This window comes from Acromyrmex echinatior, chromosome 7 (assembly GCF_024713525.1).
Source record: "Acromyrmex echinatior isolate Ae372 chromosome 7, ASM2471352v2, whole genome shotgun sequence".
Taxonomy (NCBI): domain Eukaryota; kingdom Metazoa; phylum Arthropoda; class Insecta; order Hymenoptera; family Formicidae; genus Acromyrmex; species Acromyrmex echinatior.
In genome coordinates, this window is record NC_141858.1 from 12,592,854 (window position 1) to 12,618,757 (window position 25,904).

Sequence of the window (25,904 nt, forward strand, 5' to 3'; positions counted from 1 at the left end):
GTTGCAAATGTTTTTTGCTCTGAAAAAAATCTAGACGCAACCAATTTTTGCTCTCTCCAGAATACAGCAAAATTTTCTCTCTTTCTTCGCTGTTTTCTTTTTCTTTTATCGTATCTTCTTCTTCCCTTCTTCGTAGTACATTCGCGTACGCGAGTTCTCTCAGAAACCAGTTTCCAGCTGTCAGCGTCCAGTTTTATCGCGCCGATATACCGATATGTTACGCTGCGCACGCAGCGTACACGCATTTTTCATTTGTGCACGAACGCACGCGTTGCATTCATCTCGATCGTTACGAGAGGCGTGCCGAGTGATCGGCGAACTTGAACCTTTGGTAATTCTGAAAGGCATCGTCAGGAAGATGTCATAAATTTGCCAAGATCCCCGGAGCTCTACCCGATGCGCTTTAATGCACTATTTCCCGCTGCTTTTCCCACGATTTTTCTCTGCCAACAAAACTTATGTCATTTTGCGCCATTGCCTTTTCTCATGGAAAATGTAAAAATTTAGGATGATCGAGTACTTATATATCAGGATTGTGCAATATATTTTAAAATTAGGATTTGCAATATATTTTAAAAGTTTGCATGAAATATTTACGTATTGTTTACGCTAAGTCTGCACGAATCTTTTTCGTGTAGACAGTACAAGCAGTATAAAATATATAAACTATTGTGGGAAAGTTACTTTATACACACAAGTTACTTATAAGTTATTTTTTATATAGAAATTCGGTATAAGTTCGGATTATTTTATTTTTTATATTATATTTTAAAATTTGCTCCAATTTTAGATTGCTTTTTGTATTCAATTTCTAAAACAAACATATATAAAGTAACCTAAAATGTAACTTATAAGTAATTCATATATAACTTTCCCAATTCTGAATTAATATTTACTTATGAAATATTACATCACGATCACGACTTTTTATATTTTATTTTATTAACAATAACAGAATTGAACAAATTAAGTAATAAATTTATGTAATCGAGTCAGACGAACAGCCTGCGTGACTTAATATTAGTGCTATCTATTAAATTCACCGTGTAATTACTACACAAATAGTGAATTAAAATGTATTAAGTATCGAATCATATAGAATCTGGTTACCTTATATTTTGCGTGTAAACGCACAATTCTGTTATATGTTCAATATATTTGAGATATTATTTTCTTAATATCAATTATCTTATTAATTTTAAGATAATTGTTTAGTACAATGTACATTGTACATTGTGCTACAATCTTTCTTTTTTTATTTCGCATTTTTATAGATTATCTGCTTGTGATGTAGACTTATTTCTATATTTCTTATACTTTAATCAACGATAAGTCTCGACTATCAGCACCGTGCTGTGGTAAACTGTTCTATTGTCTTCGAGCTCTCTCTTCTAAAGTATAGATCTCACGACTCTGTGCAAGAGATCTCACGTTCACGGGAACTTACCGATAATGGAGAAGCGATTCGAAGTATGGAAGAGAATAGAAACTATAATAGGATCCCCGTAGTCTTCCGCATCGCGAGAATGCCACGGACGTTTGTAAACGATCGTTAATCGGGCCGAGTGTGGTAAATCGAAGCGCCCGTTGCTTTACGTTCGGAGAAAAGATTGCTCCCCGGCTGCCAGAAATAATTTTCTCCCCCAACGAAAAGTGAAGGGCGCGCGTCTGCACCGAAATAGGCGGATGTGAGACGAACTGACGCTTTATGTTCACATATTCATTCATCGAGAGGAAGGACAGGAACGCAGGAAGAGGAATCGGGGGTGGAGTGGGATCTATCTGAATTTAAGGCTCGGTTAAACGTTGCCTGTTTTTGTTCTTCAAGTTTGAATTCGATTGTAAATGACACCGAGTTGTGATCGCAAGTCGTTCAAAAATTTGCAGAATTTGTCAAGATTATATTTCGACAAAGAATATCACTCGTTACGTCTTTTATTTGTGAATAATTCCATTCTATAAACGTGACACAAAATGCAACAAGCCATTTTTCTTTCAAAATAAAATTACAATCAGCAGATACATGCAATAATCTCGAGATAGAATATTTCATTTTTTTATTTCGATCTATTTGAGAACTACAATATAATTTCGTAAAACAGAATTTTCAAACAAATTGTGATTAATTTTTCATCTACCAAAAACTGTGTTTGATTTTCATTGGTCCTTTTATCTAATTGATTTTTTAATTATCGAGAGTCCTTCGTATCTTTGTTTAATTTTTTTGTTTGAGATGAATTGAAGAGCATTTCTCTTCGCGTACACACACATATATATATATATATATATATATATATAATTATAGAAAATATTTTCATTAAATCAACAAAGAGGCCAAGAATGACATTTTAGTAAGATCAAGTAGAATTTTTAGTTATCATAACCAGCTGAAATTCTGTTTGATCCCACTAAAATTTCATTTTTGTTGAGTTTTCGTTGATATAATCAGAATATTTTTTCCACTGTGTGATGATACATACAACGTTAAAGTTTCATCGAAAGGTGTTTCGTAGAGAAGCACATTTCTCAGATTGTCCCGCGTTTTTCTGAGCCTCTTGGAACCTTTCTTTCGTGAAAATCTCTGCTGAGGCAGATGGCGGCAGATGGTGGGCTACTGGATCAGGTCAGATCTCGCGGACAAAGAGCATCCGAACCTGCCGACGTGAAAGGAAGATCCCCACGGTAAAACGCATTCCTGGGCTCAGGATTGGGCAGCTAATGTGCACGTACCTGCAACAGGCACTTCATGTAACGGGGTCTTCACAATCGGCGCTTTGTAGCTGCGGAATTGCCGTTGCACTCGCTCGTACTCGTTCATCGGCGTGTTAAGCCTTATCCTTCGCCCTTCCGCATTCATTCCGGAGTTCTTGGGAGTTGATTTAAGCGGCGATGACGTCATTATCGCTCAAGTATCTCGGGGACCTTCGCAACTCGGAGATTTAGGAGTGGCACATAAGATCTATAGATGGAACGTGACATGTGTCTTTCGAATTTTTAATATCAATACGTTTCCCCAATTAATAATCTATATCTTGATGTGGAGTTGTGTTTATTTCAAAATCTAATAGTTGGTATTCATATCTTATATTCTATGCTAAATATCATCTTTTATCGTAAAATTATCATACATCCGATTTTAGTGTAAGACGAATGAAATATGGAATGAGACGATTATAAAATTAAAGAGAATCAATTCATTTATTAAGTCTTTTTAAAGAATAAATTTTATTGTAGAGTTTTAAACATGCATATATATATATATATATATATATATATATATATGTGTATTTTATTTATTCATTATTGTAGGTTTTTAATTAGTTTTTTAATTATTTTCATTTATATTTATTGTATATTCATTTATATTATTATTATTGTTTCATTTGCTAATTGTACATATATAATTAAAAATAACACATGCAATTATATATGGCATTTTTAATGTTATTTAATTTTATTATGATAACATAATGCATTTGATATGTTTATATTTGTTATTTATTTTGGTAAATTACTAAATGGTAAACCGTTTATTGACATTTTGTGTTTTGTTTTGCATTTGTATATTGATTGCAAAATTAATACGTATATGTTCGTGCCAATAGGTTACTGAAACGTCTACCTTTATTTACCGTACACTCATCGAAATTATTATCAAGCCAAATTATGGTAATTATGTTTCGTATTCGGCAATCAGTCTTTGTCGAATTTTCACTTAATTTTATCATGAAGCCGTATATGTATTCTGGGATAATGAAATACGTGCGAGCTCGAACAATGTAGTTAAAATTAAGCCGAGAGGAAAACAATTTCTTGCCGCTTGTAATTATTTCTATCCAGTATCATATATGATGTCATGCAATCGCATAGGGGGGAAAAAAAAACTATGAAACTATTGAAAAATCAATCGGAAATAGAATTTGGTACAGTTATCGATAATTCTGTGGATGTGATTGGTACAGTATTATTTCTCATTAATTTGTCGCGTAACAATTACGTAATAATTCTTATTACATTGCTCTGTTACGTAACATTAGTCTCTTAATTATTAAAAGATGAAAACAAATAGAATAGCGTTATTGATATTAGTTTTATGTAATGATCTTTAGTTTTTACATAATTAACAATAGTAATAAAGGACTCTTGATATTAATAAGAAATAAATATAATAATAGGACATATAAGAGTCAATATTGACTATCATTATATTTATTTCTTTACATAATCTTATATATGAATTTTAACAATAATATTTCCATTTATCGACGTAAGAAAAAAGTGTCTCCAATTCTCAGAAACCACGGAAAAAATATCTTATTTACAATGCATAACTTTCATTGATTAAATGAACCTCACATTATGCTTTTCGTATTTATAAAGTATATGTGATTGATAAAAATCTCGTTAATGAAATCTCTGAATCCGCATTGTCAAAAATTTGCATAAGCATGTACAGGCGCATTTGACCTTGCAAACATGACAAAAAGAGAGAGAGAGAGAGAGAGAAAGAGGGAGGGAGGGCGAAAAAGGAAGGGATAGAGAAAATAAGAATTGCGTGCATTTTGTCGTACATATGTGCATTATGCAACGATGCTTGTTTCCTGGCGTAATTACGCGTTTTGAATTTATAAATGTTAATGAGGCATTCGTCTAGACATGGGTATCCTGCTCCAAATTGTTGCTTCAAGCGATGAATCTCTTTCATAAAAAAAAGAAGAAATAAGAAAATAGATTGTATGAGTATCATGGACGAGAAATTGCTAAATCAATAATTCAATGATTAGCATTATGAATCACGAAAAGAACATTTTATTATGATTATGCAATTATTATAAATATATTTTGATATGAGGGGGATTATATATATTTCACAATTTGGTGTGTGTGTGTGTGTGTGTGTGTGTGTGTGTGTGTGTGTGTGTGTGTGTGTGTGTGTGTGTGTGTGTGTGTGTGTGTGTGTGTGTGTGTATAAATATATAATGCAAAAGTCGAAAAATCAATCCTTTATTTTATTAATAGTTGTTATCGTGTGGTTATATTAATTTGAATTTTGTATTGTATTGAATTATTAAATAATTTTATAATACATTATGAGATAATCTAGAAAGAAAAGCGTCATTCATTGTTTATCGATTTTATTCGTTTGTTGAATTAATAACTAGATTATGGAATGACCTGATAATGTAATCGCATATTGTATTGATTAGGCACGTATCGTTGTTCAACGAAACAACGTGTGATACATGCATAACAATCACTACTGCGACATTTTATCTGTCATTTTACCTATCCTTTGCATATTATCATGACGTAGCTTATCATCAAATATTCCCAGTTCTATTAGATTGTTTTAATTTATCGTATTATATTCAAACAATTAATCTTTCAAGTGTGATATCTAACCTGATGATTTTGCGCTTTCATATCTTTTATATGTGAATAATATTATTCTTATTATTTTGCTTTGTACATGAATGATATTTTACAAAATGATGCGATGAAGCTTTTTTTTTAAACGACAAAAAAATAAACATCTCGTTTATTGCTTGTTTAATGTGTCTACTTTATCGACTACTCTCGCTTTCCTCTCTTCTAGTACCCGTCGTTTATCGACAGTAGGAGTACTTGATGTTTCCTGAGCCTGAAGAACTGTGTCACCGGCACAATCGAATGTATTGTACCAGAATTCCATATTCAGTGTATATACATTTTGTGAAGAATAATACGTTTAATAGAAAGAGAGAGCAACAATAAAATAGAAAACATACGAAAAAATAGAAATTAAATTAGCTACATGCTATATCTGATATATGTATAAATGGCGACTTTTATCTTTTTTATTTACATTCTCTAAAAAAAACAGAAAGAATATATGAGTAATTTTAGGAATGTTAAATGATAAAATACCCATTTATAATTATATTGATATCTTTTATTTTGGAATAGTAGCATAAATATAGTTTGGAAATGATTCACATATTCTATAGAAACTGTTTTAAAAATAAAATATAGTATCACTTGGGTTTCATATTTTAATTTGGTACAATTTTTGTTTGAGGTGTGCATCTATATTTAACATTCTTTCTTATCAATTTTTTTAAAAAGGAAATTTTAAAATATACTCTGCAGTATCTGCTTTTAACGTTAATTAAAGTAATATTTTTTTTTTAATTAAAGTGAAGACAGGATGATTTGAGGCGATGGGCTTTAATGTTATAAATGGTACAAAGTGATGCATGGATAAATATACTGTGATTGGAGCAAATATTTATCAATGCTGATGTTGTATAGCTGCACAGACGATAGCATTATACATAATTCAGATCTTCGTGGCTTCGGTACTCCGCTATTGAATTTTTTCGTACAGTCGAAGTAACACACCGGTGTTCCAGTATCGACGGCCGCATACTCGACATTTCTTGCGCAAGCAGTCGTTTACCTTGCAACTCGAATGCACCGTGTAGGTTTGATCAATAAATTATGACCGCACGACCAACGTATTGTTCAGTAGAAACGAAAAAAACCAACAGAAAAATGAGAAAACAATATAATAAATATCTTGAAATGGGTCTAAGAATCGTGAAAATCGTGAAGATTTGATTCGATATGAGAGAAATGAAAATTGCAGGATGCATGAAGGTTGAACAGCGGGAGACTTTGTCGTAAGCTTGATTGAAACCGGAACAAAAAAGAAATACATCTTGCGATCGAAGAAGAAGGTCTCAGAAGATCGAAAGGCCGTTCATCACAAGGAAACTTTAAGTTTCATGCCTCTCCTTCACATTATGGATCGAGCACGTTATCCCATGTATTTGCAGAACATACGTTGTATCGCGATCATTTCTGTTTGCTATACGATAAAAAGTGCGATAGACGTGAAACTCTTTCGTCATAGTATGGCAAAATATATGGCGATCGTTTTTGTAGCTTCCAATATTTTTAGTTGAAGGGTTTTTCACAAAATCCAAATAAGTCCAAAAGGTTCAGTTCTCAGGAAACAAAAAACTTCTTACCTTCAAGCTGTACATTATATTAGGTGTTGGAATTAATTCGTAGCGTTTTTAATGAAAGAATGTTATTTATTTCACATGAGCATTAAAAAATACATTAATGAAAGTACTTCCCATCACTTGTAAAACGCTACGAATTAATTCCAACACCTAATATAAATATGTTAAAATATTGTAAATATTATAAAAGATTTTTTATTATAAAAGATTTTTTTCGGACATGTAGTAAATATATATAAGAACAAATAGACTTTGATTAATATTTTGAATATTAAAAAAAAATCTCTGGACTTGTTTGATTCTTGCTGAAATTTATATATTTAGGTACTGCCTATACTTATTCTATTAATATTTTACGATAAAGCCAAAAACTAAGATATAATTTAAACGTAAAATAATTTTTTCATTTTCTATTTACAAAATTTTACCAATCGCGTTCTTAACAAAAACCTTTTGTAAATATTAAATTTTATCCATTTTTATATTTTCCGGTTTTTACCTGATTCTTGCCGGAAGAAAATTGTTCACGTTATGACGTTACTGATAAAGAACGATTTAATGCCATAACCCAGATTAAAAAAAATGAATTTATTTGATTTTTGTAGGAAATCCTTCAGTTATTTCTTCGATATATTGGGAAATTGAAAATCGCCACAAATCGAAAAAAAAAACTTTGTAGAACAAACGAATTAATACGTTCTCTAAAACTGAGCTTTCCCCTGTCTTTGTGGATATAATTTTCGAATGAGAGATGAGAATAACCGTGGTGGAGAATAGTCGTCCATAAATCAGAGATAAATCACGTTATTCTATAGAATCGCGATAATACGAGTTGGCGATAACTACCTTCGTGGTAATTCTCAATTCACACGCAAGGTGCTTTAATTAAAATTCCATTTGCTTGTTCAGTTTAATAGGAATTTTTCACTGGTCTTCTATATTACCAGGTGGTATCTGTCTGTTCCTGTCTTATTTATTATAGAACATATGTACATACACAATTTAATTTCACTGAATAAATAATACGTTATAATATGTAGAAAGATTGTATAATTACACATGTTTAACATTACATCTCCGATGAAAAATTTTTTACATAATTTTTCAGAATTATTCTTTTTTTTAGAATTTTTTAAAAAAATTTTATTTTTTATACAAATTAAAATAATTTTCAGAAATGCTGAAAATTTTATAAAATTTGTAGTTTAAGTTTTCTTTGAATTATTCTTTGAAAAATTTTTATAAAAATTTTTTAATATAAAGAAATTTTAAAAATATCAAATATATATATACATATGAAAACTTTTTTACTAGAGGTATTGTAATGATAATGTGATTGTTTTATAAAACATTTCCATGGAAAAGGAATTGAGTCTATGATGATTAATTTCTAAATTGATTATAGCGACAAATTACAAATTATTCTCATATATATAGTAATTACATTAATTACACACATATTGAAATCAAGTGAACTTAGCGATTACAATTTATATCTCATTTATTTGCGATTCATTTTGAAAAAATAGAAAAAGCAAATTTTATGAAATATTAATAAATTTTATATTTAAATAAATAACTCTAAAATAGTAAACTTTTCTACTTCGAATATAATCAGGACCGAACATTTTGTTAAGAATTCTATCACATGTCAAACTGAATCACTATTTATTACTTTCTCTGAAGCACTATTGACTGTGAGTTCTGATCAAGAATTGGCATCGGGCCTTTTATCAATAACTGAGAATCACTGTAGTTTCTCACCGATACGACGATGTGTCATTGGTAAATACATACATACCTGTAACTTGCGTGTTATCAGCGTTTAACACGCAGCTCGCTCACAATCGAGTCTTCGCTCGCGTAAGAGGAGAACTCGCGGTGGCTCCGTCTCTCTGCACTCGCCAGTTTACGGCCAGTTTTCTCGTCCATTCTCTCTCTTCATTATTCCCTATCCTCGTCTCGCTCTTTCTCGCGTTCCTATAGTTCCCCCCCAGTATTCTCTCTTTCTCGTACTCTACGTATATTATACGAACAACTCGTCAGTCAGTACAGAGACATCGTTGCTGGCACCTCGTCCGTCTCACTCCCTCCTTTTCTTCTTCCTTTTTCTCTCTCTCTCTCTCTCTCTCTTCTTCCCCGTTCTCTTAATTTCCACCCTCTCTTTAATTTTGTTTAATTTTTCTTCCATCATTAAGCAAGCCGTGTTATCTCACCTCTCCTAGAACCGGCGTCTGTTTTATTTAAACGTTCTTGTTTGCGCGCGTGTCTCCGCCTCGTTTAAAATCCTCCTTTATCCGCCTCGTACGCGAAGAAGAAAATGCCGCGGAAAATCGCGCTCCGTTTGTTAACAGTGCGACAGTGGCAATGACAGTGTGCTTGTGTTCAAGGTGTGACGACGATAAGAGCCCCTCCTTTCTTTGTGATAAAGTGTTAATCCATCGTGCAGGGATACGTAAATCGGTGAAACGGCGTCCTCGGTTTCTCCCGGCGAGCCATATGTATTCGGTAAATGCGCTTAGAAAGACATAAACAATTTGGTAGTTTTTTCTAGCGAAAATTGCAATCGCAAAAATCACAGCAGCTGCTTCCTTTCGTTCTTTCGTGACGCGAGAAGTTATCTTTTATTCCAATTCTGTTTCGCATTTCGCGCCCTCGTATGATTTGATTTTCAAATAAATCCCGAAACATGAAATACAACATAAATGTGTAAATATTGTTACCTTCGTCGGCTTTTTACGATGTGTGCATCTCGCTGCATCGAAAGAAAAAGTTTTTTGTAACATGTTAGTATAATTATGATTATTACTGCTATAATGTTAGTAATAATAACTGTAAGTTCTATTAATAAATATAGCTAACATTATATATATATGTATATATACACATAGTTGGTGAACGGAAATGATTATATTTATAGTTATTATCATATTATAATATAAAAATGGTTGCATTTACTGTAATTTAATTATAATTTATAGTTATTTTTTTAACCAACTATACAGTTGTCCCAAAAATGATTAATATAAATTATAATTAATTAATAGTAATTTCAATCATTTTTATAATAATAACAATAATTATAATTATGATCAATTATAATAAATCATTTACCAATTATATCTATATGTTTGTTGATAGAACTATACATATATATATATATATTATAGTTATTGTTATTACATACAGCCGTAATAATTATAATTATAGTAACATGTATATTATAGTTACAAATATCAAAAAGTTTTCTCTTAGTATGCACACGCGAATAGCTACTGCAACAAACAGTAGTCGACACAAAGAACTCATAAGTTTGCATTTTGCAACCTGTAAGTCATGTGCTTGCTCTTATCTTGCTTCTGTTTCATGTATTCGTACCATGTGTATCAATAACGATGTCACTGATCTCACTACGAAGGCAGTGTGAAATGCTTATAATTGAGAATGAAAACAAAAGTGTTGATCACATCCCGAAGACTATCGCGTATCTATCAAGTAATTAATGCCAAGGTAAAATCGCAGATTGGCGTGGTATGGTGACGGTGATGATTAAATTTATAGGAATGATCGATGTAAATCTCCAACATACGACGACGTTGTACACGAACGCTCATTATCATATTAGCGAGAATTGAGCGGTGCTAGTTAATCCGTTCATACTGACAGCTTTACATCCATCGTACTATCGGAATCACGGCGTATTATATATTATACCTACTTGCGATCAGTCTATTTCTTGTTTCTTTCATCCGGGTCGATTTAGTCAGCAAATATAACACGTAACTGTATTCGTTGCAACACGCGAGCTCTTATTATTATTTTTTTTTTACTTTCCTCGATTTATGTATTATGAGTGGACATTTCTAAAATTGCTAATTGGATTTGAACGTACAGAGTGACAAAAAAGTTAGGCCACCAAGTTTTGTGTTCATTAAATTATTACTATAATTTACAAAAAAAGAAACTCTAGAGTTACTTTCATTAAAGCAAAAATATATTTAATATTTTTAAATGAAATAAGCTTTAAGAATCTATGCTTCAGGAATCTGTCGACGATAATTGCATCTTTTCGCGGATAAAGAGACGACGAGTTTGTCTTTTTCTACTTTGGAATATCTCTTTTAAGAGGAAAAATTTTTACCTTGTGAAATCGAATCCCAAATCAATACTAGTGACAACCTGAGCCGTCAACGCCGTTATCGATAAACGAATTATCAATTGATATGACTCTTACTTAAAGTTCTATAACTCTTTAGTTCTCAAAAATAAAATTACATTATATTAATTAAGCTTCTGTAATTCTTTAGTTTCCAAAATATAACTATATTAAAAAAATCCAATTCAAATCCAATCCATGTTAATTAGCTTCCTTATCAGACTTATTGATTAGCTAAGCTAAATTGAAAGTATTGCAAAATTGATTCAATTTTAGTAATTCCGAGGAAAAATTATATGAATATTACTATGGTGTAAAACTTTTGTTATTGCATATTTGTACTTGCAGAATAATTTATATTCATAGAATATCACGTGCGACATAACTATAAAACTTATCGTCGCGGGAACTTCGAGGCTGTCTGTCTGTTCAAAGAAACCGACGTACATTTGATAGTTATCTTCAGCCAACCACTCTTTACTATATGAGCACATTGCATATTCGCGTATTCGCGCTTGTTACATATTATCTGCAAGCGAATCGAGACATGCGATATATTGTCGAACAGGCGAATAGAAAAGACAAAAAGGATATCACACTTCCGCGAACTCTTTGGAGCTGCAAATTATTAAACGTCGTATATATAAAACGCTGCAATCATTATCGGGATGTATTTAATGCAGAAACGGGCAAACCGGTTTGCAACGGTTGCGTCTTTTTACCGTCAAAACCGTACGTAGGCGGTACCGATATTTTACCCACACGTTTCCGTTGAGGATCGAACGAACAATTAATACATAATTAGTCTCGGGCGTCGGTATGTTTCTCTTGTTTTGTTTGTATAAAATGTACCGAAATACATCTGCGATGAAATCGCGCGCCATCAGATTCGTTTCTGCAAATACGAGTGCAGAATTGTGGTTTCCGTAAATACAGCTACGAACAATACTCGACTTGTGAATAGGCTGGCATAGAGAATTCTTGGCACAGAGACAAAAGGCCAGTATCCTTTTGTGATTTCTAGCTAGAATAGTATTTTTCCCATCGAGACAAATACACATCGAATGATGACTTTTAATTGTTTTAGAAAGAGACTTTTGTATTTTCTAATTAATACTTTCCTGTTGTATTGCACATATTTCTAAAATCTAAATTAATATCACTTTGATATTAAATTAATACATATGCACATGATTACTGGCATAGAAAATTCTTGAAATAGAGATAAAAACGCAGGATACTTTTGTAATTCTAACAAAAACAGTATTTTTCTCTGCCAAATTAATACGTATTGAATGATGACTGGTAATTTTTTAAATAGACCTTTGTATTTTCTAATTGAGATTTTGCTGTATTAAATATATCTTTATATTAATATGTATTATATATTAAATTAATATATGTTAATTGAATAAATAATTAGGATTATAATATGTATTAAATAAATACATATCATTACATTAATAAATACATCATATATTTTACATGATTTATGATTTTATGATACATGATTTATCACTGCAGCTAGAAAATGCTTGGCAAAGAAACGAAAAAAGGAGTATCTTTTTGCTCAATTCTAGGGAAAACAGTATTTTTCTGGGACCGAGTTCCATTGAATGACGACTTTTGAGATAGTATTGAATAATAAGAAATTAAGAAAGATTTTTCTTTGTTATATCAAATATATCTTTATATTAATAATTACGTATGTGTACAATTTAGCATAGTGTCTCAGGGAAATTCATATTTTTTAATGATAGAGAAATACAAGAGGTCAAACACTATCTTTTCTCGAATCTAACAAGTGTCTTTTTCTCTCCTTATCTGCGCACTAGACGCTATCTCGTCGGGCATTCCGCTATCGTATGCAAGCTGTGAGTTCCGATTTTTCCGGTCGAGAGACCGGATCGTACTTCAAACACGTGCAAACTAACTTATGACCTTTGTATTTAACCATCGTTTTGCCGATTTAATCTAACGTGAGAAGGGAATCGCTAATATGTATGTGTGTATGTGTATTATATGAATGTGTTTGTATATATGATGCTGTACTTATGTCAATGCAAAACGGTTCATTTTATAACGGAATCGGCCGTTAAATTTTATGAAACGCAAAATACATGCAAGAAGAAAATATAAATTTAAAAGACTAATAAATGCAAAATCGACCGATATATGAATAACACAACCAAAGGAGTGAAGACCTTATTCGATCAAAGCAGATCCTGCCTAATTTTTGAATTTTACAATTTCCAGTCCATGTCGTTTATTTGAAATACAGTCCTAAACAGGAATACGTATTGTAATATTAGAAATTAAATTGATAAACAATTTAATCCTTCGGCAATGTTGCATTTTAAAGGCACAGTCGATTTTTCTGGTGAATAAATTTAAATCTATGAAAAATAAATAAAATATAATTTTTGAAAGTTTCTTCTTATTGCATTGTGTTTGTTAGACATTTTCGTATACAGGATAGTTCTTGATATCCCAGATGTATCGGACATATCGGAAAATTCTCTTATCGGATCTGTCTACATGTACGAAAAGAATTTGTTAGAATAAATATTTGGGGATCATACACTGTTATAAATATGTGAGATGATCTTCTCTAGATACTCATGTATCAGAGTCTGCGGCTCCGTGAATCGACGGTCGGCAAACTCCAAAGAGCCACTTCCGAATCGCCCACTTGGAATGCTATCTAATGACGATAATTAGATAACGAGTACTGTGATAATTAAGCGAGAGTGGCGGTACGTCAGCCAAACAAAGCACGTCTATCAATTACCGGCTTTGTTCTTCAGTTCCGTTTATTTCTGTGTCCCGACCGCGATCGACTTGTCACGTTTCATCAGCTCACCGTTCAAGTTCTCTGGCTGATGATCACGAAATGCGGATAAAGGACGATGGCGTTTCCGCATTATTACACGTTATTCTCGCATACTACTTGCCGTCGTTATCTGCTAATATATCGACTTCAGTTCTTTTGCATTAATCATATAGTCATTACACTGCGAAATTAGTTACGTCGGCAGATATAAATTAATCCTTAAAGAGATAGTGGGTATAATTGCGGACATTTTGAAGTTCCTTGAACTCTTTTCCCAAACGTTTGCATTTGCTATTGTTTTCATTATGACACAGTACAGACATTAAAATTAAATGAAAAAACTGAACTAATAAATTTTTATTATATAAAATAGCGAGTCAAATTTGTAAATATTTATGTGAAACAGTTTAAGAATGTATTATATACTTACATTTTTTAGCAAAATAAAAAAAATTATGACAAATTACATATTCTTCTATATTGTACTTGAAAAACAAAAATTTGGTAGTTTAGAACATGGATCAAAAATTAATTTGATAAAAATGGAATAATTTAAAAAAAAAATCATTGAGTTAAAATCAGAAAATTTTGACTTAAATAATAAAATTGTACTGTTAAATATAAATATTGTGTTGGAATGACTTTGTTGAGTTATTTATATGTTTATAACATTCATTTTTATATGGAATGTGTAAATTTCTAATTCCACCTGATACATTAAATTATCATACACGAAAAAAGTTTGACTGAAGTATCTAAAAATTTAGTTAGATGATACAGATCTGAAAATAATTTTGATTTATTAAAATAATTATTTATATAAATTGCTAGAATATCAAAATTATTCTTTTATTTATTATATATAAATTGTTTGTCATGCTTAAGTATCCCACATAATTATTCTAACTGTTCAACAAAATTATTTTCAGATCTAGCTAAATATTTAGATACTCCAGCAAAACATTTTCCGTATAATATCGTTATTCCATTATTAATGCATGACGTGTTTTATCGTTATTACGTAACATTTTATTTGTCTTTTATTTTTATCAAAAAGTACATGTACATGGTATGCTATTATATTCGATAAGTAAAATATCGTGCACTTGGGTTAGATAAAAAAAACTTAGTCACCATACGAGCGTAATTCCTGCAATTGCATCATATGTAATTGTGCACACGCTATTCCACGCTAGCGAATTATTTACGTAATCAGTGGCGATAGTAAGCAGATATTTTTCGAAATGATCATATAGTAAGTTAACACCGGTGTATTGGTTTCACCTGTGAATATTACGTTTCTCTCGTTCCCTACTCATTTTTTCCCATATCACCGTCCACGCGTTCATAATGAATAATGTGCGAAACCTGGCTAGTTGATTGTATACGCCTTCCGGGAAACGTCGGTGCGATGCACCAATGTGCGGTTAACAATGTTAAGTTTTATTAAAACGCGCGGTTTCAGACTGAAACGTGTCAGTGTACGATGCAATCACTCAGAGTGTCACGTATTGCATCAGAATTAGATGCATTTGAAGGTGTGCCGTTGAAACATTAACTCGTTTTTTTCTTTAGCTTCTCATCCTCTCTCGTGTTCTTTCCTTCTTTAAGAGCGAAATCTCATTTTAATTTTAAGCACGAAAGGCGTAAAAGCATGCAGAAAGAAGCAAATTATTAGAGCATAACGAATACTAGGAAGATCTTTCTCTTTCTCTCTCTCTCTCTCTCTCTCTCTCTCTCTCTCTCTCTCTGTCTTTCTCTCTCTCTCTCTTAGATTTTGTAAAATTTATATTAATATATAATAGTAATTTAGATTTCAGATTATTTGTAAAAGTTCTATTTTAAATAACTGAGGAAGTTAATAGAGATTCATTCATTCATTATTCTTTTTTTTTTATTCAAACCAGATTTTGGACTAATTATATGAAAAATTAGGTTTCGGTGAAATTTTAATTTTCACATATAATATAAGGTGGTGAAGACAAGTCATCACAGACCTAAGACTTAATAATGGATAGTTTAGGGTTCTTTTATGATTATTCATTGTATACAAATTTTTATTCTAGTCATAACTTTAATAAGAACCATACAATGTATCATATATATATTATTTTAATTTTTTTATTAATTTATTTACTTTTACTTATTTCTTACTTGAAAAAAATTTTATCATATATCCAGTCATTAATGTTGCTATAATTACATATTATGTCTTAATTTGAGGAGAAATATTAAAACGTGTAATAAATAATATGTAATAATCTATATAATATTCTATTCTACTTTATTCTCTCGTTTTGTTAAATTTGTGATTGTCATAAGCGATTAATGGACCTCTGGGTCAATACGAGAGTTCACATACGTGCGATAGACATCCGCGACCGATAGTCGCAGGGAGAAAGTAATTGTATTTGTCAGTTGTCGATTTATGCGATATTGAACGTATTGATGCTAGATTAATAGCGACCATCTCCCTTCTTCCAACAAATGGGAATGTAACGAGAGTTTGTAGCAAAAAGTAATTCATTTTGGATATTGCCGTAGTTTCTAGGTTAACGCGCCATTAAATGAATATTATGTGGCATACTGCAGACTGTGCAATCGGTTAGCATTACAATCGCAATATTAGACAAAAAGATTCCATATACGACTCTTTCATCGATTTTTTATTTTTCCTTTTTGCGAAGTAAAAGTATTCCGTAATTTTTTCCCGAGAAGGATTTTTTTATGCCTCTTCTTTCATAGTTATACATGTATCTTTCTTATACATATACGAGGAATTTTATTTCGGTTTTTTCTCTCCATTTATCTCTGTCGTTACCTTTCACATAAGAAATTTGTCTTGTTTTACTATTTTAGAATTTTCTTTCTTTATTTTAACGTAAATGCCACTCGATATGGCCTATTCAATTTATTCATTTCAATTTATTTATTTCCAAAAGTGATTTTATTGATATTTCTGTTTACTTTATTGCTTTTTTTTTTATTAATAAAGATAATACTTTTTCTACTACTAAGGATACATACGTTTGCTTGATTGTTGTATTTCTTAACGTTTGTCTTTTTGAAAAAAAAAATTATAATACAGTAGAACTTCGTTTATCGAGGGACAAGATAGTTTCGATAACTGAATAGGTTAACAGCATAGGATAATAGAGATAGACTAAACTTTCCTCTCTACCAGTACTTATTACTTCCGATAATAGAAGCTGACGTTCCCAGCAAATACAAAGTTACGTGTAATGTACTTTGTTAGTTGTAATTTCTCACTCAATAATGTAACTTAATATAACGCACGTATTATGTTATAGTTTCATTTTTGGGTGAGAAATTAGATAAGTATGTTACATATAACTTGGTATTTATTGGTCATAGCGATGTTCAAGCTCTTATTATCCGAATTATTAATATGGTGCCGTAGTTATATAATAAGAGTTCAGTTATGAGTTTAGATGTTTGTAACTGAGCATGTATAAATGGAATGTAGATAAGCAGAGTTTGTACTATATATTTTTATGAAAATTATAAGCAAGAAAGTTTAAATTAAAGTTGAGTTGGATATACTATACACAATGTGTAAGTGTATTGCATTCATGACAAAATAATATAGTGTATATTGAAAGGTTATATTCATTATCAAAACTTGGTTTTATGGAGTTTTTAGTTGCGAAATAACATCAAGTTTCCAGTTTTGCTTTATTTGAAGCTCATCAGTGCTAAACAGAATCAGTAAACAGAGTCAGTATTGATTTCCAAACTGACATTTAAACTCTGATTATAAATCTTTTGACATTAAATCCCTCTGAAGATGACTACACCTTTGAAATGCTTTCAAGCTACATTCACAAAATACCTACATTCAGAAATACCAAGAATCTCTTAAAACAGAGTTTCACGATAATCAGATTACTTTTTGATGTTTGAATTTTAGAAAGCTAGAATCGAATCTTTTAGAAAGCAAAATCTTCCATAAGTTACTTTATTAGAAAACGCCAGTCCTCACAAGGTTAATAACGTCTTTGGAGGTCTTATGGCCTATGTGAATAAACGTATTTCTCCTTCTCTCCCTCTCGACGTGTAACATCCTTAACGCTTATGTCACTCCAAGGTAGGAAATACGGGCGGAAGTGAGCATAACGGTATCATGAGGAAAAAGGGATTCGAAGCCGTGCACGGTTGTATATTCTCGTTTTAGACGCTTTGTATATTCCCGAACGCCACAAATTCGTCACGGTCGTTGCACTTTGCGACTCTACGTCGTCGTGATGCCTTTCGAGAGACGGAGAACGAGAGAGACGTCGACCGTGCGCGAACGAAGTCTACGAACCGAGGAGATTTTACGCTTCGATGTTTAGAAACGTACACATATTTAGACCATACTACAAGGGGGATTTGTTGGTGCACTCGTACGATCCGGGAGCACTGGCACGTGCCCACGAATGTATACACGAGCGTCTGGTGCGCACATGACCATGTACGTGCACCACGTACTTGACCGGGTCAAACATCGACGCGGCAGCTCGCAGTCATGATGGCCTAATGGGAAAATTTTGAACGATCATGCAGGCATTTATCTAGTTATCTTAAGTTCCCCCGTACCTTCTCGACGCCTGTATCCCTGCCTATACCGGCATCTAGAATTGTACATCGAATATAAAAGGCATTAAACAGAGTTAATAGATAATGGCATTAAACAAGGTGTGCCACTTGTGTTTGATTATATTTTTTAATGGCAGATTTTTTTGATCTAATTTTGCTTGATCTTTTTGTAGCGAAAACTTTATGGTGATTATTATTTGTTGCATAGTCATGTAATAACATATGTGATATGTGTAAAAACTTTTTAGAGCGAGATGATAAATTATCGTAGATAGGCAATCTGTTTCAAGTAAAAACACTGAGTAGGTCATCTAAATGCTTATTCAGCTTTTTCATGTATTTTATTTTCATTTTATAAAGACAAAAGTTTTATACGTTATCTCATGTTTAAAAATATTTAGAATTTTTTTGTTTTATCTTCTGTCAATTGTGTGAAAGCAGGTATTATGGAGTATATATTTTTAAATTAACATTACTCCGATATAAATATTATTCAGATTTTTAATTTATACAGAACTCTTTACAATGGAACAATAGAAAATAAAATAACATCGTTGTGTGTGTGTGTGTGTGTGTGTGTGTGTTATGCACATTGATAATAAAAAATTAAGTCTTAAACATTAAATTATGAATAATTAAATAAATAATTACTAAATAATAAATTAATAATAATAACTATTAAGTTTTTTATAAAAAAATAATAGAATATATAAACATCATATATTTCTATTCTGTTCTTGAAATATTTTTATTACCTACACATCTTAATATGACAAACAAAATCTTTCTGTATCAATAAAGAAAAAAGCATTTCACAATGAAACGGCATAACATTATTTATATAATATTATTGAATGAGTCTATAAAATATAAACGTTAAAGAATTTATTTTGAGCCTGTGGAAAGACAAACTTGTGTTATTTTCAGGAGTATTAGAAATAAATAAATGTTTATATTAAGAAAATTATCGACAGGCGATTACAAAAATGCTTTTTTTATAAAATAAGCATCTATTTTACTTAGTAGTTCTATTACCTGCTTTTACTTTTAAATTTGTTTCTATTTTTTTTTGTAAAATGTACCTTTCTCGAATCTGAAGATCACAATGAAACTCTTTCAGGCGTTCTTAAGAGGAGAACGGTGCGCAACAAACCAGCATGGAATCTCAGGAGGGAGTCTTCGGTAGCAATATCTCGGAAACGGACGTGCGGCACAATCGGGATCCATTTAAGAGTGACGAAAAAGAAGCGAACGCAGAAAACGTGAGAGTTCTGTCCGTCGACAAAGTTACTGTCGAAAAAATTGTTCTAGAATCTTCGGATGGATCGCGAGAAGTATTGCTAACGAAAAACGAGTCTTCGAGAAAACTGTCTTTGAGTTCGGAGACGAGGTCGAATGTTGTCAAATGTGTGAAAAACGAGCGACAGAAATCGGAGAATAATGATAGATTTCGAGAAAATTTCTTGGAAAACATATCAAAATCAAAAGATACTATTCCTAAGACCATCGTGTCGGGCAGCCAATCAAAACTTCCTATTCCGAAGAGCCGAAAGAACAACGGTGTTAGTTCGAGAGAAGAATCCAGGATCAACCCGATTAAATTCACTAAAACTCCATCAATCGATAGTATCGTGATCGAAAGTTTGAATTCGGCGAGTACGGTTGTAAAAAAAAACAAGGTGTCGCCGAGGGCCCCGGAGAAATCTATAACTAGAAATGAGCATAATTCATCTTTGATAGCGACTTCGGTTTCCTCCGCGAAAGCAAAAGCTTTAGAAGATTTATTGTCGAAAGGGGAAAAAGTTGTTGACAAGATAGTGGCTGAGGTTAAGCAAGAGCAAGCTGAACAAGAACTTTTCGAGGCGAAAGACGTTGCGGGCGATAAAGAAGGTGACGGTATAAATTCCGCCGGAATCGATAAACACAATGAGACGTCTGAGGCTACAAACGTGAATTGCAAATGTGAATCGGATGAGATTAAGAAGCAGGACGACGTTGAAAGCCGTGAAGGTGACGCCAGAATTGACAGAGACGTGCGGGATCGCCTGGAGAAGAGTCAAGCGACTATCGATGATCTTCAAAAAAATCTGAGCACCAAGATTCACGCTAGTACGGCGCAGAGCTACAAGGAGAAGTTGCTGGGTCTTCAGTCGAATTATGTTCTGAAACCGCCGATTATCTTGGAGTCGAACTGCAACGAGAGATTAAGTTCCGAATTTGACAAGGATTTTCTCGAGAGGCATAACTTGGATAAGCGGCTGAAGATTGAAGAGAAGAGGCTGTTGGAAACTGATCTCGATTACACGTCTGACAACGACAGAACTAGCGAGACTGACGAACGACCGTCGAGTAAAATCGACGTGAAACGAAAATACAGTGCGAAAGTGACGGAGGTGGAGAAAAGATGGTCCGGGGATTTTCTGGATAATCGTTTGCAACGAAACTCCTCGGAATCTTCGAAATCGTCTTACATTGAGGAGTTCGACAGCGTGTCTTCGCGTGAAAGTATCGTCGAGGATCGCGACGCCCAGTTGCTCTTCGACCGGAAGCATCCGGAAGCAAAGTTCACGGAGAGGCGAACGTCGATTGACGAGTCGAAGAGACGAACTTCGGAGGAGATACTTGAGAATAGTACCGTGAGCACTGTCGACTCTGATTCGTGTCTGGAGGACAGAATTAAGGCAGTCGATGAAGATATCGCCCAAGTGGCGAATGGAGAGAACGAAGTACAGACAGATGATAATGACGATATCGATGGATTTGATCGAGCTTACGACGGCGAGAAAGATAAGGATTACGTTCGATGGAATGAAGAAATAGAGAGAGCCGATACAATTCTCACGACAACGGCGATAATTCACGAAGATCTAAGTTTAAAGAAAGAAAATATTAGAAGTGATGCAACTAGCGTTATTAACGATCCAAATTCGAACGAAGTAAAGAATAACTGCAAAAAGAATATCGAAGAAATAAGAAACGAGGAGATACTTCTTACCGATGGGAAGAATATTTTAACCGAAAAGAGAAACAATAAATCTTCCAATTCTTTTACGGTGATTAATTCGAAGGAATCCATTGATCCGACGATCTTCGTCGTCCGAAGTCGCGATAGCGACGGTTACGCAAATCTTATAAAGGAATTTGCGATGGAAGCGGGATCGTCCAAGGTGAAGAAAGAGGAGAAGCAAAAGAAGAAGCTCGGCTTTCGGCGTCTCTTACCGGCTATCTTCTCTCCGAAGGATTCTCGAAAGGATTACAAGAAGAAGGAGCAGAAGGAGCGAAGGAGATATGATGAGCGACATTTCGCTCGTTATCAGCAGAATGGAAATTACACGAGGTCGCCGGATACGATGAATCTGAACGAGGACATCAAGAGAAACGTTAAACTGGATAACAGCCTAAACGGTTCTATTATTGAGGAGAGATTGGACGAGATCAAGCGTGAATTGTTTCCCGAACAGGGGCCAATCACCAGTACGCCCGATCACTTTCTGCAGACGGACGATACGCGACTTCTTCGCGAGAGAACCAGAGGTTCTAGAGAGCCAAGGTCGTATACCGCTAACTCCAGTCTCAGCTCGATTGCACCGGACGATAGATGGCTGGAGCGAAGCGGACAGTTCGGCATCTCGCCCGACATTAGGAAGTACGAGCAGAGACAGAGACGCGAGCAGCATGACAGCCGGCGATACGGCCATCTGGAGCGCAAGCACAGTCTGCAAGAATCAAATCAAGGCGCGCGTACTTACCTCTTCCAGAGGAATCACGGCGCTTCCGGCCGAATCTCGGCGCCGCCCGGTGAACGGTACTACATACGGTCACGAGCTATTCACCCTGTCGATAGGCCGCTACCCGAGATTCCGCAATCACGGCTCGAGCTGTCGAATTATGAAAATTACCAGGACGATGTTGATCAGTTACGTGAAAATCTTAGTAGTTTGGACGTGACCGACAACGTGAGTTACCGAAGTCAATCCGGACTTTATCAGAACGGCAGGAATCTCGAGGCGAGTCTGATTCACAGTCCACCGCAGTCGGTTCCCGCGCAAGTTAAAATTACTCGGCAACCGATCGTAAATCAAAATCAGAAAGCGCCGTTGGTCGGGAGAACTCCGAAGTATCCGTCGTCCGGTTCCAGCCAGAAGTCCGGTGATTATGCCGACTCGAGTTGTACACCTAACTCGAGTCAGAAGAGCGAGTTTTCGCCTTCCAGCTCGAAAAGCGGCGAGTATTACTTGAACTCGCCTCGTAGCAGCGCTCGAGCTTCACCTGCCGATCGACCGCTTTTCGAAGATGCGCGTGATAGGATTTACGAAAACGAAGGTCAAACCGTTTCTGAGCCATCCAATAATTACATTGGAGAACACCTTTATGATGAGACTCCGTCGTCACCGTGTCATGATGAACATTTTGCGGAAATATCAAATTGTATAATGCAGAATTCACCGGAGAAGAAAGATGACTTTGAACAAAAATGTTCACCAAATCAACAATCGCCCTCGAAGAATTGTTCTTTTCAATATTGCGAGGATAACGAAAATACGCGAATGGAATCGAAACGAGAAATCGAGAAATCGCGGGAAGATTGTTTAAAGAGTTACGAGACTACCGATATAAGTTTGAAGAGCGACTCATTAGCGAGCAATTCAGCTGAGAGATCGTCCATTCAGAACGTATCATCGTCGAAACTTGGCGTGACAGTAGCAACATCTCCGGTGGGATTTCGAGTCAGAAGGTCACAACCAGACGATCAAATCTTGATAGCTTCGCCCAAACGAGATGTCATCTTCCAGTCTCGAATTTCTCGGCCATCAAATGAGGCTAGACTCTGCGATGCGGAATCGCCCGTTCCCATAGCGGATTCGCGCGGTATTTCTGGCATCGTACCAATCGAAGTGCGAAATCAGTACGGTGGCCAAATTTCTCCCGCTACAGAAATGAGGAAGTCTATGGGACAAAGAAGTGCATTGTCCTGTGGCTTCTCAAAGAGTATTTCGCGCCCCGAGCCAATTTATGGACAACGCGGCCAGCTGAGTCCCTCTCGCAGTAACGTGGTGGTCTCAGAGACGAGGGAAGGACACGAGAACGATCAACTGCCGCCACCCGATCCATACGGTTCGATTAAACCGTGCCGCGACGTCGATGAGAAAATAGCTCGGGTTCAAGGTCGTAATTCGACATCGCAAAGTCCACAGTCGTGTGTCTCGGAGACCAAACAAGTGCTAAATGAGCCGGGGAAAAAAGTGGCACGATCTCCGATACGCGAACCGTCGAATGCGGCTCAAGATATTTGTCAACAACGGCGACCCGATGCCATTCAGCAACAACAGGCTCCACTCACGGCGGCAGCATTTACGTTGGAAGGTCGACAGTCGTCGCCGACTACGAGTCAGGATAAGATGTACGTAAGCGCGAATTCGCTTCAGCGCGAACCGATTTACGAGCAACGCCAACGACAGCATCAACCGCAACAACCGAGACAAGGTCAAGAGCTATATGCTCAACGAATTACGGATGCGACGTGCGGTCAGCAAAATCCTAATTGTGGATTATTGTCGCCTTCGAAGCAAGAGACTAGGCAGCACTTGGAAGCATTTTACTGGCAGCAAAAGGCGTTGGAAGCACACCGGAAGTCGGCCATTTCGTCGGCAAACTCCGGTCCAAGGCAGATCGCACCGAAGATCGATCTGCCGGAGATGAGAGAGGCGGTGTATTGGCAGCAATTGAAGAGACTGGATGAGGAGCAGCAGCGACGAATCTACGAGCAGAATTTGATGGAGGACGGACTGTACGAAACGCATCACAAGACGAGAAATGGAAGCCCTATGATATCACCTGCGTTACCGAATCAAACCTTCAATTCTAACGCGCTCGGTTCCGTTATTCATAGGGATGGATCTTATTGGAACAACGCGCAGCAACGTCTCAAAGTGAGCCCGACCGGGAAACCGTTATTAATGCAAGTTCAAAAGGGCCAGAATCAACCGGTGCTGATAGTCAGGCCGCAACAGGCGCTGCGGGATCGTCAGGAGTTGTCGATGAAGGTCATAAATCCACGTGATCTCGCGGGATACGATGCGCAAAGATCGAAGAGCGCTTCCCCGCACTTCCACAGAGGTGACATCGAACGTACCAGTGTTCACATGACGTGCCGAAAATCTGTCGCGGATGGACGAACTGGCACGGCGTCTCCGGTAAGGAAGCCAGAAGTTGGCGGGGTTTACGAGGAAGACGGCACCGACGGCGACGTCAGACCTCGACCGCATCCTATATTTAAGAGAGGAAGCCTAATAGGGGGTGATTCCGTGGAGTACGGGAGCACCGGTCCCAAGAGGGTCAGTTTCTCTAATCAACCGAACGCCGGACCGGATTTAGCGGCTGGCAACTGGCCGACCAAACGTGGAACGGCACCCGAGCCGCCCACCAGGCGACACAGGAATGAGGACAGCACCTCAGACACCGACTCGGTATTTTTGCATCAAGATCGACATGAAGGAACTCAGGACGTTTCGTACGTCGCCCGCACTGTCGGCCCGTCTCCGAGGTGTCGTTCAGATGGCAGTTGCTCAGAGCAGGAGTACGACGCTAACAAACCTCTGCCACCTCTGCCTAAGGACTCCTTAATAATCTCCCGCCGTGGAAACAATGCCAAGAATTACGCCTGCAACGACGCCCGATGGAACAGTGAGGAGCAACGCGGCTGTCGGCGAAAGCAGAATGGTGAGTCAGATCTTGATTTATTTTATACTCACGAAATATGCGCGCGCCGCGCGTTATATCAATCCACATTGTACATATTAAAACTAGAGCTGGTAATTTACTTCGAGGGTTTCAACATTCGAAATTCAAAGATTCAAAGTTCTTTCTCTCTCTCTTCTTTGAAGAAATAAAATTATTAATTTAATATAATTAATAATTTTGATATGTTGTTCGGACATTATCAAAATTTGTGCCGAAGTTACCGCGATTTACGGTGAAAGTTACTTTATTTTATGATTACATTATTTTACAATAATGAGCAGAACATTAATTTTAATAATATTAAAATTTTGAAAAATCTAGAATAAAAGCCGTAAATGAGTAATTAATACGCCAATTAAATTTTTTTTTAAGCTGCAATAACTCGTGAAACATGCATTCAGCCATGAATTTTAACATCGAGATGAGAGAAGGATCGTTTGCATTTATTCGTTCTGCTGAATCGGCGGGAAGTCGCGAGAATAAGCGCGGATGCTTTTTCATCAAATAATCCCGGGTGCAAAGGCGTGCTTTGCAGTTTGTAATTCGGTGTAGACGATATGCACGT

General features: G+C 35.2%; 1 protein-coding gene across 17 annotated transcripts in view; it reads left to right on the forward strand.

Annotated features, from left to right (window-relative positions):
• The window catches only part of LOC105152304 (uncharacterized), a 327,635-nt gene that overhangs the window by 64,470 nt on the left and 237,261 nt on the right, over positions 1–25,904 (forward strand). For 8 of the 17 annotated variants that reach the window (XM_087407724.1, XM_087407730.1, XM_087407727.1 and 5 more), the window contains exons 1-2: positions 8,331–9,518; positions 19,719–25,318. In XM_087407724.1, the coding sequence (XP_087263850.1) occupies positions 19,756–25,318 (5,563 nt within the window). In that variant the 5' untranslated portion in view covers positions 8,331–9,518; positions 19,719–19,755. Of the gene's footprint in view, positions 1–8,319; positions 9,519–19,718; positions 25,319–25,904 lie in introns of those variants that run through there. The other 9 variants (XM_087407737.1, XM_087407739.1, XM_087407740.1 and 6 more) reach the window with 4 other exon arrangements.